We start from the raw sequence: 14,368 nt of genomic DNA, 5'->3' as shown, positions 1-14,368 counted from the left end.
TCAAGTCATGGAGCCCTGCTCGTTTCATTTCTATTTTTTATGTTTGAATACTCCCTCTGAAGAACATATTACGATTAATTCGAATTGAAACTTTGTTTCACAGTTGAGCCATACGTAGCCAGTATTCGTGGCATGGAATGAAGCTAATACATTGCGAGTCCGGTCTTGGAATTGTCCCTTCACGGCTGGATACACACGAAACTGAAGAACGCACAAACACTGACGGCACCACATCGCTTCAGGGTGAGTGGAAGAGCGGGCGAGCCGTCGTCAATGCGGGAACAGTTTGCCTTCCGACGTCTGCACCTGAAGCTTCCGCCGTAGCTGTTTCCTGGTCGTGATCAGCCACGACCTTCTCGACATCTTGAACAGGTTCGACGTCCTGGAGACCCTGTTCGTCGCCGACTCCATCCTCGCCGCTCGGTTGTGATAGATCTCGTCGCTGGCTGGATCGGCATCGTCGCACTCTGCGTGATCCAACACGCTCATGATCGAACCGCTCTTCGTTGAGCCGTGCACTCCCGGTCTCACAAAGTCCTTTTTCTTCAAGCTGCACACAATATAGCAGCCGCACATCACCAGGAAAATGAAAATGGTAAGAGCAGAAAATGAAAAGGTGCACGTTGTTCAGTTGATAAGTTAAGTCAAGGTCAATGATACGGGGATGTACAGCGCTAAGCCAGGTTGACGCTTTAGGTGAGTTACGTCAGAAAGGAAAAGGGCGGGTAAGAAAGGGAACGCGGACTGATGTTAGGGGTGGTGATGGTGTTATGGGGTTTTCTTTTTCGGTCAGGGATAGTTTTCTTTCATGCATATTGCATATGTGATGAAAGACTGATAGAGAGCTGGGATTTGCCGCGAGATGGGGATAAACTGAAAATTTGGAAGGAGGTAAAAGTTATCGCCGACAAACGAAAAAGATAAAGCGACTGCTGCATTTCACTGCTTCCCATTTTCGTCACCAATGACGACCAGGTTTCCTACAGAGCACACTCTGGCTATATGTCATCACTTGTCACGATTGGTCTCTTAAACGCGCTCCTGGGTCTCCGCCTGAAGGAGCGGGACGACCGTGAAGACCCAGGCCGGTCTTGCGAGCTGGAAATGGAGAGGGAAGGAGGAGAATATTCAAAAGAATATGGGGTAGGACTTGCAGGTCAGGAGAAAGAGAGAAAAGACACATTTTATCTTCTTTCGGTAAATTTGGAAAGATAATTCGATATGCTCCAATTCCTTTCTAACATTTTAGTCACTAGACGCATCAGTTACAAATAATGATTACATTAGCGCCCGGATACTAACATTTTCGTCAACCTCACGAGTATTGTGATTATACAATAACATTGAGTTCGAAATTGTTAAGAGAGGCTTTCAATTTGGTCTTCGTTAGCGAAGTGATGCGTCAGACTCGATGTTAATTAAGATAAATGGCAGTTTGATTAAGGAAAATTCATCATGGTTAATCGGGCTTTTCATCATTATTCGTTAGAGTTTGGAAAAGTATACCCAGACAACTGACGTTATTAAAGGGACTACGAAGTTAATCGTTATTTTTGCAGTCGTGCACGAGGACTCAAGAGTGACGCAAAGCGGGCTATAGTGTTTGAAAATACTCTGGTGATGAGTACAGCAAGCAGTGAGATGTTGACAAGAAACTATCACTTTCACAATCACTGTTTGCGTGAACAGGAGATAAAGACTTTCTACTTTGGGTTATTGGTGCTGTAGCTAGCAGTACTAGTAGGGTGAGGAGAAGGCATAGCATAGATTAACTTTTTTGCTTGTTGTTGTTTTAGCAATCGGGATTAGGTATTAACCCTTTGTATGCTTTGAGTGACGATCGGCACAGAAAGCCCCATAGCGTTGCACACACTGTCCAAAGTCCCTAGCATAGAAAGGGTTAAGCAAGAAGCGGGGGTATACGAGGGACACACGTGCACAGAAAATGCAAAGCAGAGTATACTATACGTTCGGCGTGTGTTTTCAAATCACATAAACACACACAATTACAAAAATACACACAACAACCACACACAATGAAATACTCGCGTGGCGTCAGTGCAATACAACACTAAACTACATTGGTTGTACTAGTAATCACACGCACAAGTTCAAAGAGTGTTCGAACTCCTACAAAATGTCTGGAGTTTGTACACATCCCGTCTGCGAGTGAGCGTCACAAAATGTGACGACATGAAGCTGATGATAATTATGGGTATCACACGCAACTCTTTTTTTTTTGGTTTGATATTTTGTGGGTTTTCCAACACGTGACGAGGTGATACTATAAAGGTAGAAAATCTTGTTTGTCCACAGAATGTGTTAATTTCATATCAAAGCGTGTGACACCCATTAAGAGGACAAAGACAGTAATTTACAAGTTAAATGGCAGTTGTCACATAAAAACGAAATCAAAGTACTCCGAATGACGAAGTACCATTTTCAATATGCATGAAATATCTCAATGCAAATGCTCTGATAATAACAACGAGAAAAAAAAAAAACAACGTTTGGTAGATCATAACAATTATCGCTAGATTCGAATGCAGGTGTATATACATTGTCCGAGTTCCGAAAGCTGTATGAAGGAAAAAATAATCGCAAGAATATGGCATGATCCATGACAATGTCTTGGCATTTTCTTTTCCACATGCTAATTACGAATTTCTGGTCAAAATAAGTTGAACAAAGCCATAATGTATGTTTCTTTTAGGATGAATTTGGCAAATGAAGCAAGGAATGATTGCAAACTGAAAACAAAAGGCTTTTAAATCAATCAACAGACGGTGAAAAAAATGAATAGAATTGTATGCTCCGTCTCATAAGTCCGTGATTGTATAATTCAAAATAGGAAAGGAAAAAGAAAGAGAATATGACATGATGTATTGCAAGCATAACCTGCAAGATGATTACCTTTATCACGTGCCAATAATATAATTTCTGGCCAAATAGGTGAAATGATAATCACTAAATGTCACGAAATGAAATTGGGTAATGTAGCAATGAAAAGATTTTAAAATACGAACACAACGAGTAATTTTGACGAACCAAAATTAATATGAACTGCATTCGGAACTGCAATGAAACGTGATTTATGTGCATATGAATATATACGTAAAATGAATGATGATTGCACCTCATGGAGGTTGCATGAAACTCAGAGTTGCAATAAATACGGATGAACCTGCAGTCAACCGCGTGAACTTGTTCCAATATATATATATATATATATATATATATATATATATATATATATAAGCTCTTAAAAGTGTGTGCAATGTGGCATTAATCAGCTCATGAAAACGGAAATATTCGGTAAGATTAGTATCTTATATTGGCAGAAAGTAAGAGGTTACAAGGGCAAAGAGTTCTATAATCGTGTAAGTTTCATGCACTAAATCATTACTAGCATAATACATGTACAACACATTGCAAACAACTAAGCTAAGTGCTTTTTTGTTGTTGTCTCCAAAACTTGCTTCGTTCACTTTTTTTCTATTTTGTCTTCCTCTTTTTTTACCTATTCCGACTTTCTGGTTTCCGTCACTGGGAGCTGGGTGTAACCTCACTGATAGCTTCCTAAGGTTTGAAATGATATACCATGACAACCACACAGTAATGCATGCAAAAGATCGATAAGGTAAATCATCCACGGCAAACTCATTGTATAACCATGTATTCTAGTCCTTTATGTCCTTGCAGGTCTATCATGATATCATAATCAAGTCGTTACACCGTGTGTTGTAAAACGGATCGGTGGTGCAAACCTCTTTGGGAATTTTAGTCACGGAGTAAAAACACAAAAAACACACGTTAAGTGTCTGGTGTGGGGGACTCGGAGGGCTGTGTATTGCGAACGTAGCTGAAGCCAGAGTAAAGTAATTGTACGGTTCCCAACTGATCCACCGTACACGGTTTGCCGCCTTCCGATCAAAGTGCCTCAGGTTTGAGCAGATACCGAGAGAGGATCGTCGAACTCGAAGTTTGTTTCAGCGTTGGTAACGTCGCCTCCTACTCTAAAAAGCTTTTAGTGTCAACTTCTTTACTAGGCAACTTTTTTCATACCCGACCTCTTTCTTCTTCTCTCTATTCACAAAGACGATGGCAAACGCCCTCAACTGACTGCACTGTAAAAACATCGGTGTTAGATTTAACACCACGGGTGTTAAATCTAACACTGGTCAAACTTCAATAAAGGACCACACCCACAGGTGTTAAAAATGTACTGTGATGGTGTTGAAAAGTGTTCACCTGACACTTCGTGGTGTTAATTTGACACTGTACCTGGTGTTATTTTGACACTGTACTGGTGTTAATTCAAAAATGACACCACATGGTGTTGATTTGATATTTGTTGGTGTTAATATCAATGTTTTAACACCCGTCCAGCTTCAATAAGAGACCACACCAGCTGGTGTTACTTTGGTGTAAATTTATTTTCACATTTTTTCAAAAATCTAGTATTCTAATGTAAAATTCTTGATCGTCTTGTTTAAATTAAAAATCAACAAGAAGTGCAGTTACTTAGAAACTCTTCAAAAAACAGTTTAAAATTTGGAAATGACACCCGGAGGTGTTAATTTAACACCTAAATTTAACACCAGCTCGGTGTTCACTATTTAACACCGGACTTTTTGCAGTGTGTGTTGTCTAATTCTGTCCAATGCCCAAACTCTAAATGATTCGAAAAGAAATCACGGACGCCCTTCCCAACCCCCGATTAAAAAAAAAAAAAAAAGCATGTCTGAACGCACGAAGAGCCCAAAGGATTAACTACATATTCTGATACACCTGTACAATCCCTGAAAATATGGAACAATACATTTGTCAATGAAAAACGGAGAAGAAAAAAAAATAGACCTACCATTTATGGATTGCCATGACGATAATGGTTATTGCCAATATTGACGTCACACCCGCAACGGTTGATAGCACTATCGTTAACGTCTTTTCGGCCTCGTCCGAGCGGTCACCCTCCCCGTCACCCGCCTCGGTCGTGGGCACGATCTCTTCGATCTCGCGCCCCTCGAGAGCAAACAACGTGAAGTTTGTTGTGACGCGCAACGAAGCTTTGATGCTGGCAAACTGGTAGCCTAGTGACGTCAGCAAGAGACCCTGCGTGAGGTAGCCCTTGTCTGAAAAAAGAAAAATTTAAAAAAAAATACATACAAATTACTTATCTCACGAGAGAGGTCCGATACAATTTTCTGCAACAGATGGAAATTCTGATGCCAGCTTCATACACCATGTCAAGTTTTACACAATTTCAGGGGCCAGATTTCTTTGGTGAAACGTTGCCTTCACTTGCTTAACTACGTTGTTGTTATTTTTTTGCCCGTACATAATTAAAAGACTGTTCCTCTGTTTTGAAAGGGACGAAAACTTTAAAAAAGAAAATGACTCATTAGTTTCTTAAGGGCCTAACACGGAAATAGATGTGTAGAATTAAGACTCTCATTGCACTAATGGTATTCCACTAGAAAAGCAAAGATGACCGAAATGATCATAACAATGACATCGACAAAGAACAAAAACAATGTTGGTAGCACCTTATAATTTTGACGACGATGATGATGTAAATGACGAAAGTGATAAGTAATGACAAACACGGACGACAGCTCCTGCTGAGTCTTGATCCCAGCAGAAAAGTGTAACTTGAACATCTTAATTTTTTTTTTTTTGGTGATATTCCGGGGGGGGGGGGGGGGGGGGGGGGACAAGGGCCGCTTAGTTAAAAACAAGCAAACAAACAAACAAGCAAAAAAAAAAAAAACTGTAATGTGGGTATTCATGGCTGGCCCGACTCCTTCCACTGATCACAAGGGTACGTCAGAAACCAAGGAAAAGTGTCGGTCAGCAAATTATTAAGCACATTAAAGAGTACACTCGAAGGTAACGGTCAACTCCAGTCGATATTCTTCGGCTGTGTGTGTATTTACATAGAGATCAGTTATTAAGCTGTACACAATTCATCACGGAGATTTTCGAATACAAAATCCGAGTCGGGCTAGCCTTCCCACTCCCATGGTATCCCCAAGCGACCGGGCTTTTAAAGGACACCAAAACCCTAATTTTAATGTGGATTGAGTGAAAGGCTAAGAAATATGACTTTGAAGACATCAATGAAAGTTCGAGGAAAAGTAGACAAGTCATTCAAAAAAAGTTATGAATTTTCAAAGTTTTGGTGCCGCCAATACCTGGAATACTGGTTAAGGAGACTATTCATGACTTCATGACATTATTATGGACAACAATATAAAGAAAACACAAGGAAAATTCCACAAGATTTCATTTTTCATGTTAAGGGTATTATCATTCCTTCTGCTCTCTGAAAGAGGTCAGTCAAGTGCTCTTTTATTACCCTAGAAAAGTGAAAATAATTATGTTGATTTTTTTCTTCATATTTTCTTTATATTGCTGTCCAAAATGACATCATGATTTGTAGTAGTCTTCTTATCCAGCAATGACGGCACACAAACTTTTAAAATTCATCACTTAAAGTGAATTGATCGTCCGATCTTCTTCAAATTTTCACTGATGTGGTCTACTAATATTGCTGCTTTCACTCAATCCACATTTGTAGTCATTATGATTTGGGGATTTGGTTTCCTTTAAGCTGCTCTGATCTCCTTGCCTAGGGTTCTTCCGCATATGTATGAATACCTGTGCATATTGGTGAGTTTCGCGGGGGGTGGACCAGCATATCAACTTTGAACTCGTTGTCGTTGATACGGACGGGGAACCCTTCGGCTGCGCGCACGTGACTTCCGTTGATATAGGCCGGTACTTTGGTCCTGATGAATGGGTGAAAAAGAGGCATTTAATATTTCATTAACACATAATTAATTGAAAGACTGTTTTACACGTGAAATTATTGGCAACGATAAGGGATCAATATAAAGAGAATATATCTACATCTACATCTATATCTATATCTATATCTATATCTATATCTATATCTATATCTATATCTATATCTATATATATATCTATATCTATATCTATACCTATATCAATATCTATACCTATAGCTACAGCTACAGCTATATCTTTATCTATATCTATATCTATATGCACATCTATACATATACCAATATAAGGTCTTATTTACTCAGGATAGACTCTTCAGTGTTGCCACTGCTCTACCAGAGGGCCCTGCTATTATTATTATTACCCTAGCGTTGCCAAGTACCCATTTGTACATCTGGGTCGAGAGGGACATAGTGGGTAAAAATATCTTGTCCAAGGACGTAAGCACTGGGCGGGATTCGAACTCGGGTCCTCCGATCGGGAGTCGGGAGTCTTATCCACTATGCCACAGCGCCCCCACAATATATTTATATCTATATCTATATGCACATCTTTGCATATATCAATATCTATATTCATATTTATATCTACATTTTTATCTATCTATCTATCTATATCTACCTACCAATCCTCTGTCTATCAATTTCTACACATACACATTTCTGTGTATTTGTCTTTGTGCGAACACAATACAGAGAGAGAGAGAGAGAGAGAGAGAAGAAACGATAGGTAAATATTGTTTATATCTTTCTATTTACATATCCGCCAACATAACATATAATATTAAAGACTAAAGTGTGTCCACTTTGATAGTGCCCAGGCAAACAATCACAGCATATCACTATAACCTGGACAATATTTTTCATTACTTTGCAGCAAGACGCAAAAATGTGGTGACAGTTGTAGAATCAAAGAATCAAAGACGATAAAAGACAGTAGAATAGATCGCATGTGATAGAAACACACAAGCCTACAGTGAAGTGTGTAAGGAATTATTGAGCATGATGAAGGTTTGATGGCAAAAGGAGTTAACTCCATTCTTGTTTATTTGAAATATTTGCAATTAAAGCTGCTAAAAATAGAGAAACAAAAAAGAAAATATGTGGGGTCTTTTTATAGTCACAACCTCAAGAATATTCCTTGGTATGTAAAAAGTGAGGAATCACTGGATTTTTTTTTCATTATACTGATGGATTTACTTTACAATGTTGTAAAAAGGTGTTAACTCGTTTTGTGACCAAACTCTTCTTATAAAGGAAGTGAGATACCTGTTTAAGAGAAGATTTCCCACTTGGAGACAGCACTTCGTGGGGTACTGTGAACAATAGGCGTTTAACGCCATTGCAATGAGTGCTTTCACCACAGATTTACTGGCTTCCCACTGTAGAAAGGAAAACAAAAATACATAGACAACAGACATGATACATGACGAATTACGCAGTAATAACTAAAGTTGTTATTGTCTTTTTTTTTTCATTGCACTCTCTTTCTCTTATCTATCGAAAATCTTTCACTAAAAATTTTCAAGCTTTAGTAAATCGATAAAAAATGAATCTCAGAAATGGAATTCTAGGTTTGGCGACTCTCGCTAATCATGGTCGACCCCATCCCCCACCAACCCACCGCACCCATCCCCCCCAAAAAAAAAAAAGCGCAATATCTTGTATAATATGGCAACATTGGTTTCCTGAGGATTGACAAAAAAGCAAAAAAGTATTGATTACCAAATCCTTATGAATCCTGAGAAATGAAGGAACTTTGCACATGCATATGGAAAATAAAAGCATGTTTTGACTTTTCGGTAATTACCCCATGAAGACGAGTAATCAAGAGGTATCTCTAGGAAAAAGAAAATTGAATCTACTCCATTTGCAGCTGTTACCATTACAAATACAATGGAAACACTTATAGCTGTCTCTGTTCAACAACAGACTCTTCGTTACAATTTGAAAATAAACCAAACTGTCTATACCAAACCAAGTTGGTGGCGCTGCTCCTTAAATATTGGTCTTGATATTCAGTCTGCTCTACAGCTGTGATTTGTATAATTGTCAAGATTCTAAGTTCCTGCTACAGGTGCATGCGTAGAAGTCCCCATTGACATTTGGCAGCTATGGGGATTAAGTGATCATTAACCTCCTTTTTTCCCCTCTGGTAATATAGGCATTTCCCCTGGCTTAGCGGAAGAGTGTTCCTCTTCAGATCTCTGTTGTCAATGGGACGTCTCAAGCGGAAACAGTCCGGATTTACAAATTAATCACCCCATACATCTACAGCCGGGGTGATGGCAAAGTTCGAATAAAAAAGAAAGAACAACAATGACAGCATCAGAATACGCCCTAGTAATTTGAGGTGCTAATGCAATGAAAAGAGTGGCGTGCGTGAGTAGGGAGAAGAAAGAGTATATAACGGTAAGGAAGTGACATTTCTACTAGGGTCTATCAAGAGCCGGAAAATGACACAGATGTCAGAAATTCGCCTAGAGGTTAATGTGAAATTCCAGCCTGTATTCGAGATGGCTGTAAAGGGATGCTATAGTTTTGGTTTAGATGAGAATTCATCTTTTAACTTTTTGCGATACAATAAACCACTCTTAAGAAATATTCATGAGATTAATTTTTAAAAAAAAATGAAAATCGGTCCAAAAACAACAGCCATTTCAAAACATATTTCATCAAATAAACTTTTAATCTATCTTAGAATTGTATGCTCTTTGATATTTTTTAAAGTGGTGTTTAATTATATCGCAAACAGTTGACACCTAAATCCCCACCTCAACCAAAACAATACAATATTAATCGAGTAGAGTCAAACAAAGGGAAAGTCGCAATTTCAACAGAATAAAACAAAGAATCAGCACGTTATGGACATAATTTATAAAGTTTCACCTGTTTTTATGGCATACTGTTATCAGTAACAACCACATAAATGCAAACGGTAAGAGGTTACGATTGGATATGTTCCCTCATCGATCCAGGCATAAATCTTCACCAAATAGACTACTAGTACCCTCTGCATTAGAATGTTATCAAGTAGAAATATTTTGGATTGAATTAAAATCAAAATTGAAGATTGTTGTTTCAATAGCCAATTAGCATCGTTGACTTGTAGGGTAGGCTTGTATAGTTGCTATGTCATAGACAGATAACATGAATTTCATTATATATATATATATATATATATATATATATATATATATATATAAGACATCTTCATCTGAACTTACTTGCAACTGTGGTTGAGAGTAATATCAACAATCAGTAAAAACTTGTGAAAGTCTAAAATTCCACAACTTTCTTGCTTTAAGTCCAGTATTTTGATGAGTTTTGAGATGAACAATTCTGTTCGTTCGTGGTGTTTGCTCAATAATAATTGTTATGGTCAAGTCATAAAATAATTTGGAATTTCTGATTGAGAGCTACCCGACTTGTAGATAGCGTAGGCCTTTACAAGTCCCCATAACTACATCACATCCGAAACCACCTACATCGTTTTGTCATTCCTACAACTGTGAACATTGATGTAAAGCGACCTGGCAATGCACGTATGATATCATTTATTATTTGTCAGGTCGTCAACTTGAAAGGCGAGTTTTGATTTCACCGCCACAACTACCTGGCCTAACAGTGCCTAACCAATTTTTCATACCTCTTTTTCCCCTTAAGATTATTATGTATACAAAGAATACACGTGGTCATGGATTCTATAACTGCTTCAGTTCTCCAGAACTCCAGTTCTGCAAAGACCAATGTGCTCGTGGACTTGAATCGACTTTTATGGCTTTCGCTACTCAACGCTCAAATGGGACAAGGACAGGCAAAGCAATTAGCGGAAGGAGAATTGTATTGTCTCGGAAGTAACGACAAGTAAAGTAGGCGGTAGCTCCAACGTCCCGACAGTCATGTACATGTGCATACAATGTTAAACAATTCGAATTAACACTCTTAAAACATCCGAGTCAGAACTGACCCGGAAAGGGTCCGTCGGGGTCACACCCCGTCCCGGGACAGAAATGAAAAGGAATGGGTCAGATATGACCCCATTCAGAGTCATGAATTGGGTCAGGGTGAACCCATTCCGGGTCTTCATGACCAAATTCCAAGTCATTTTTGACCCGGAACGGGTGTGTCCCCAACGGACCCGATTTTCGGTCAGTTTTGACCCGGATTTTTTTTAGAGTGAATGATCTGTGAGTTTCCTCAGTCACTCTGAGGTACAATGAAATTCACAACAGTTGTACAAAAAAATGACAATGGTGATAATAGTAACAGTAATAATAATAATGATAATAATAGCAATATCAATAGTGATAGTAATGATATTAATAAGGATACTAGTTCTACTATTGATAGTAACGATAATAATAATACAATATTGAATCGATATTCAATATTAACTGTGAGATTATACAAAAACAACAAACAACCCACTTTTGAAAAAGAAATGTGATAAAAAGGGAAAGGAAAAGCATTCCATATCAGTAATTTGTACCTGATTCATGTTCCCGTTCAGATAAAAAATGACGCCATGGTCCAGCTCTGTTGTAATGTCTGCAAAAATATAAAAGGTTAAAATCACAACAATCATATAAAACAAATATTGAAGAAGAAACTTGTCTATGAGTTAATGAAAGCACTCACATGTTTTTTAGACAAGCTGGTTTTGTCGTTAACAATGAAGGACAACCAAGAAAGACTCTGCGCGAGAAAAAAAATGAAAAAGAAAAAAGAAAGGAAGAAAGAAAAAGAAAAAACAAGGAAAAACAATTCAATGGGATTTTCTTTATTTTCAGAAATTATGACGGTTGATTAATAAAATATGTCTAGAACTCGAATGACAAATGCGCTTATAATGAATTAAAAATGTCTGTTCAAGATCAATGACATTCAGTTTAGTGTGCATCAATGACATCATAATCATCACATAAACGCAAACAAGGCAGGGTAAAAAGTAAAATGCATGAGTTGATAAAGCAACATTATTGTTACGACATCTAAGGAAAAAGTAAGTGGAAAGACGTCTTGAAAAGAAAACAGCAAAGCCTATATTGGTATGGGAAGGTTAAAGGAAACCAAAACCGAAAGAGAAATGTGGACTGAGTGAAAGTAGCAACATTAATAGAACACATCAGTGAAAGTTATAGGAAAATCGGACAATCAATGCAAAAGTTGTGAATTGTTAAAGATTTGGTGTTGGATGCTGGATGCTGGTGCTGTATGAGGAGACTACTAGAGTTCCTGACGTTATATGTGGACAATGATATAAAGAAAATATAAAGTGAATTCCACAAAAATTCATTTTTTTAATGAAAATTACACATTCCATCAACTTGATACTGACATATGTTATAGGTAGTAACTGTTCCCCCTGCTTTCTGAAAGCGGTTAGTCAATTGCTCTTTCATTATGCAAGAAAACTGAAAGCATGTCGAATTTCCCTTATAATCTTCTTTATAATTCTTGTCCACGCATGACTGATGTCATAAACTCAAGTAGTCTCCTCATCCAACGGTTCCAACACCAAATCTTTAAAAGTTCACAACTTTTGCATCGATTGTCCGATTTTCCTAAAACTTTCACTGATGTGTTCTACTAATGTTGCTGCTTTCACTCAATCAACATTTCTCTTTGGGTTTTGCGTTCCTTTACAGTTATTCATCACCTGTCGCAACTTACGCTGGCACTCGCGACCCTCGTAGCCTACAATGCAGGCGCAGCTGCAGTCGGTGCCGCGTACAATGCCGTTCTTGCACTCCCGGTCCACGCATGGAACTTCCGTGACCGTCGGCCGTTTGCGCCCCTGGCCACTTGCCGGACCTGGAGGCGTGGGCAGGTTGGAGCCCAGTACGGAGTTCGTGGCGAAGGAGTCCGTGACTGCTGGGGATGACGTCATCGGCGGATCCGTAGGGCGGACTTTTGAGACAGAGGAAAAAAATATGTAAGCATTATTTTTACTATAAATAAAGAAATCTCTTTATGAGACAAGATATTGATGTATCTTCCAAAGGAGGCGGCTACAAGCAACCGATAGAAATGCACGAGGGGGGGGGGGGGGGGAGGGGGTATACATTCATGGGAATGAGTGTACATTCTGGCTATCTATATGTCATTTAGAAACATCTTTCGATCAGTGTTTTCATTTCATCATTGCAAACAAAAAATAAGGAATTCATGTCAGCATGCAGAGGAAGGGCTCCCTCTATCGACAGTTCATTTCAAAGGTTATAGCCATCTGATCTACAGGACTGAGGGGCAGACTTACCACATGTAGTATTTCCGTCCGCCGGAGCTGTTGGAAAGTTGAGGAGCAATAAAAGATTGGTAAAGAATCACATTGAGTATCACTTTACATGAATAAATCGATCAATTATGTTCTGCTATAGGTAGTATCAAAATCACTACTGCAGTATTATGATAGCAGGCAAAGCCACTTGAATACCCACGTGATTATCTGATTTTTTTTCCCTGCATGCAATGATTTTAATGATAAGTTTATATTAACTCTATACAAGAATTTGAATACTACTACGGAGTATCTCTCGTTTCCGATATATTAAGTCCTGGCTGACAGTTTTGTTCAGGAAAATTTATTGTAATCAAGATTCTTTAAGAATTAATCTTTAAAAACTTAAAGATTTATGGATAGGTACGGGTGGATTATTATCACTTCCTGTTCCCCTTCTTCCTCCTCCACCACCCCCCCCCCAAAAAAAAAGAAGAAGAAACAAACAGAACTAAATATCAAAGTGTCAACTGAAAATTAAAAATCCAATAATTACGCATATAAGAACAAACGTATAATATTAATATCTGTAGAAATTTCGAAATCACTTTCATTTCGTAGCACGGATGTCCAGTATTACATTAAAATCCTGAACGGGCAAACAGAACAAATCATTGCTTTTCCATAAGCATGCAGAACAACCGATATGACGAAACAATTACGCATAGAGTCAATGTACCTTCATCAGTATAAGCACAAAAAGGACTCTAATCAAATTATAGGTTATGCACAGAGCTATAGACTTTCTGGGTTCTAAACAGATGAACACCATTGCCTATTTAGACTTTCATTGGTTACGTGTCTGTCTGATGGAGCGTGCTAACTGCGAGTTAACCCCCTATGGGCAGATGACGCAATCCTTTCATAATCATGGATTAACTAAGTTCATATTTGTATTCTCACTAGCCCTCACTCTGACAATGTGAGAAATGTGGCTGAAAACGAGAGTACTGCCATTATTGGCAGCTTCCGAAAAAAAAAATCTACCCGAGAGACAGTGAGAGGGTAAAAAATAATATTTCTGTTCATTAAAAGATTCCTCTGGTAATTTTAGAACATTAGTGGTTTGAATCATGGCAAAACCGCAATAGGTCATCGTACCTTTATATTCTCACAACATAACACTGCCTCTGGTTTCCATAGTGACAGCAACCACGGGGGGAGGGGCGTGAAAAAAAATGGGGGCTTGTTCGACTGGTTTTATCTATACTTGGAAACATCATACTCGATTAATCATAAGATACCCCGTGGAGAAGATGCCAGGAAATAATTAATC

At 38.5% G+C, this 14,368-nt stretch overlaps 1 protein-coding gene across 1 annotated transcript in view; it reads right to left on the bottom strand.

Annotated features, from left to right (window-relative positions):
* Positions 1 to 270: 270 nt before the first annotated feature.
* LOC139714656 (uncharacterized) overlaps positions 271 to 14,368 on the bottom strand; it is a 49,882-nt gene continuing 35,784 nt past the window's right edge. The window contains exons 8-14 of the mRNA XM_071626335.1: positions 13,072 to 13,098; positions 12,486 to 12,722; positions 11,302 to 11,360; positions 8,079 to 8,191; positions 6,664 to 6,794; positions 4,865 to 5,135; positions 271 to 550 (exon numbers count right to left, since the gene is read on the bottom strand). Of these exons, the coding sequence (XP_071482436.1) occupies positions 271 to 550; positions 4,865 to 5,135; positions 6,664 to 6,794; positions 8,079 to 8,191; positions 11,302 to 11,360; positions 12,486 to 12,722; positions 13,072 to 13,098 (1,118 nt within the window). The remainder of the gene's footprint in view (positions 551 to 4,864; positions 5,136 to 6,663; positions 6,795 to 8,078; positions 8,192 to 11,301; positions 11,361 to 12,485; positions 12,723 to 13,071; positions 13,099 to 14,368) is intronic.

Source organism: Diadema antillarum, unplaced genomic scaffold (assembly GCF_040938485.1).
Source record: "Diadema antillarum isolate AM-2024a unplaced genomic scaffold, OU_Dant_1.0 seq00002365_RagTag, whole genome shotgun sequence".
NCBI lineage: Eukaryota > Metazoa > Echinodermata > Echinoidea > Diadematoida > Diadematidae > Diadema > Diadema antillarum.
This window is presented reverse-complemented; position numbering and strand designations above follow the sequence as displayed.